We start from the raw sequence: 3657 nt of genomic DNA on the forward strand, positions 1-3657 counted from the left end.
GCAAAAAGCTTGACCAAAAGTTTGCCTCAAATTTTTGTGCAAACTTTTGGGCAAAAAGCTTGAGCAAAATTTTGCCTCAAACTTTTTGGCAAACTTTTGGCATCACAGATCAACACCCTGGAGAGCAAAAGTTTTCGCCAATGTTTGCCTCAAACTTTTTGGCAAACGTTGGCGCCATGAACAACACACCCTGGAGAGCAAAAGTTTGTGCCAACGTTTGCCTCAAACTTTTTGGCAAACATTGGCGCCATGAGTGTGCAAGGGGGAGCCAACGTTTGAGCAAAAGTTTGACCCCAAACTTTGGCTCAAACGTTGGTAGCAGCAAGGATGGGGTGGCTGATATAAAAAGTTTGAGTAAAAGTTTGCCTCAAACTTTTACTCAAACTTTTACTCAAGCTTTCATGATTCCAAACCCGGTTCACTTCGGTTCTTCTCCAAACTCCAAGAGCAATCAACCAAGGCCTCTATCAACCCAATTCCATCAAGAGCAAAGGCCCAATTGAAGGCTTGAAGACCATTTGAAGAAAGTGTATAAATAGCATAGGATTTAAGTTTTTCGAGAGCTTTCTTTTCGGTTTGGATTGAGTGCACTTAGTAGAGAGCTCAACTTTACATTTAGCATTGTTGTTTTAATTCAAGAGAATTTGGGAGGAGAATTGATCTCTCTTCTTCCTTGTTCTTGCCCAGCACTCTTTACTTTTCTTGTCTTAGTTCTTGGGTTGGAGAATTGAAGGAATTCTGTTTCAATCTCATCCTGAGATCTCTCTGTTTAATTTTACTGCATAATTGAATTTCCATTTTTTCTTGCGTTCTAAGTTTCTGCCATTTAATTTCTTGTTCTTTAAGATTCAGCACTTTAAATTTCAGTTCTCTTTAAATTCAATGCAATTTACCCATTCCCTTTACTTTCCATGCAATCTAAATTCTGCAAATCACAAATCACTCAACCAAATCTTGATTCGCTTGACTAAATCAACCACTAAACTAAAATTGCTCAATTCTTCAATCCCTGTGGGATCGACCTCACTCCCGTGAGTTATTATTACTTGATGCGACCCGGTGCACTTGCCGGTGAGTTTTGTGTCGGATCGTTTTCCGCACATCAGCTATGCTCCTCACAGTAATTACAACGAACTGAACTAGTATAGCATAATAAGCTAAGAGAAAAGACGTAGTATTATATAGTTTCATTCGTTCAAGTATTTGTTAATAAGTATGTAGCTATGCTCCTCAAAATCGACTTAAACCAACAGTTTTGGAGTAACTTGCAAATATAAGCATCAATGCCAACTAAAAAATCACAAACAAAATGTAAGATTTGAAGATAATTTGATACCACAAACAGATTTGTCAAATGTCAATACACAAACAATGCTCAAATATATCATGAAGACAAAATCATCCTTGCTGGTTGCCGACTAACAGGTTCTCCTCTGGCAGCCTTCACCAGCAGAGGATCTGAAGATAAAATCATCACAAAAATCATGAATTTCTCTTGCTTAAATGAGTATAATCAAGAAAATGAAAGAGTAATCAAGAGAAAGAAATGCTTATAACAGTCTTCCAAATTTGAACAATATTACTCATTTCTGTAAAACATACAAATGAATGTTAATTGTTAACAGAACTTTTTTCCCTCTTTTTCCATGCCTTCAATCAATCAAATTCAACAATATCCATTAATTGATTCATCTCAATGACTCAAAAATACCTGAATTACCTTCTCCTAGAACCCTATAACAATTTGCACCACTATCTAAAGCAACAAATTTGTTAAAACTAAATGCTATTAGGAACCGGCAATGTCACCTTTATTATCACACAGATAAAGTAGCTACATTACCACTTCAAAAAATAAATGAACTGAAAGAAAAATAAAAAAGAAAAAGAAGCTAAATTGAACAAAATGAAGAGCATAATGAGAAGAAAGAAAAAACTGTGGTACCGGAAGAAGAGGCAGAGCAAGTGACGGAGAAGTGCAGTTTTGGGTTGAAAGGGAGTTAAAGTGCAGCGTTTAAGGCATTAGAATGTGGAAACAAAGAAGAAGATTTCCATCCAACAAAACCAGTGAAAGTGTTAATGGAAGTAGAAGCCAGTGTAGCGTTTAAGGCATTAGAATGTTTGTTTGCTCAACTAATAAATGACATTTTTTCTCTATTTTATTCTTTTCCTTTTATTTTTATTTCTTTCTTTCTTTCCTACCCAGATTCCTTCAATATTGTACCACACAAATCACCTTGTCCTACTTGTAAAAGAAAAGAACAAATTGAGGTTGCAACTTGTACCTGAAAGGAGCTTTTGAAGAGTAGCACAAGCTTCCTTCCACGCTGGCCTTCCAAGGAATACAAAATTATTTAGATTAGACGGTTTCAATTACAACACAACATGGAAACCAATTATTGTCCTATGCAAAAATTTAGCCATATATTCGACCATTAAAAAAAATTCTCATCATCAGATTGCACAAGCAGCGGTAGATTCAAAGGAAAAAAATGCACAAATTATTGTCCTATGCAATGAATATGAAAGTAAAAGAACTAAACCACAATGTCAAGCTACTAATAATAATGAATAACTGACCTTTGCCAATGATCAGACCAAGCTGCTTCAGGGTAAGTGTATGAAAAGGTTCCAGTTTGGTGAAATTGAGTATGAAGGCAATTGGAATTAAAATAAGAATATTAAAAAGTCCAAGACATCCAAGCAACCCCTTACTAACATAACACTGTCTTTCTCAAAACAAACACTAAATAATAAGTTAAGGGACTAAATCAAAAGTCATATTTGAGCCATGTTCCATTTCTTTGAAAGAAGCTTATTCATGTAGAAGCTTAACTATAACAGTAGGGTTCTACTTTGTTAACAAATTAATAGAAGCTTAACAATACAGTAGGACTTTTCATTATACAAATATTGAGTGTAGATGATAAATAAAATAATTTGGATCAAGAATGTTAGAGTATTGCAATGGTTAGGTTCCTTCTGCACTTCTAATCTGTAAAATTCTTCAAATCAAAATAGAAACCAAATAAATTAAACTCACAGAATAAGAGACATTTGAGTTACCTAAACAGAGGTTGAGCCACAATGAGGAGGCAGAGAACCAGTGACAGGGGATTCAGAAGCAGAGAACTAGTGACAGGGAATTTAGAAGCAGCGATATCTAGAGGGACGACGGCGTGACAGCAGAAGCAACAAAGCAGAAGTAGAAGCTTTGATGGCGGCAGCTCGCAGAGACAGGGACGCTCCTCCGCTACAGCGACGACAGTGCTGGCGCAGACTCCACGAACGGCAACGATGAGGGTTCCCTCCCCCCTCGCGTTCGGCCTCTCTCTCTCCTTTTGAACTCTGCGCGCCTCTCTTTCTCTCTTCCCATCGTGACCCGCGGCTCGGTGGCAACATGGCAGCGGTGATGGGCTGAACGGTGGCGAAACGACGGAGGCTCCCTCTTTTCCTTTCTGTCATCTCTGTGTATGTATGTGGTGTATGTTACGTGAGGGGGTGAGGGAAGTGCTGAGGGCAGTGTGTGAAATAGAAGTAGGGTTAGATAAAAATTAGGGTTAGGTTATGGTTTGATTTGGGTATTTTTGAATTAAGAGTGCCTAATTTTAATAAAATTAGGATATAATTAATTTTTTTATTCATAAATTTTAAAGT

The 3657-nt window shown here is 37.1% G+C and overlaps 1 protein-coding gene across 1 annotated transcript in view; it reads right to left on the reverse strand.

Moving 5' to 3' along the window:
- LOC110268452 overlaps nt 1-3657 on the reverse strand; it is an 18707-nt gene that overhangs the window by 8020 nt on the left and 7030 nt on the right. The window contains exons 2-4 of the mRNA XM_021114618.1: nt 3067-3458; nt 2581-2729; nt 2286-2332 (exon numbers count right to left, since the gene is read on the reverse strand). Of these exons, the coding sequence (XP_020970277.1) occupies nt 2286-2332; nt 2581-2729; nt 3067-3458 (588 nt within the window). The remainder of the gene's footprint in view (nt 1-2285; nt 2333-2580; nt 2730-3066; nt 3459-3657) is intronic.

This window comes from Arachis ipaensis, chromosome B10, assembly GCF_000816755.2.
Source record: "Arachis ipaensis cultivar K30076 chromosome B10, Araip1.1, whole genome shotgun sequence".
NCBI classification, from domain to species: Eukaryota; Viridiplantae; Streptophyta; class Magnoliopsida; order Fabales; family Fabaceae; genus Arachis; species Arachis ipaensis.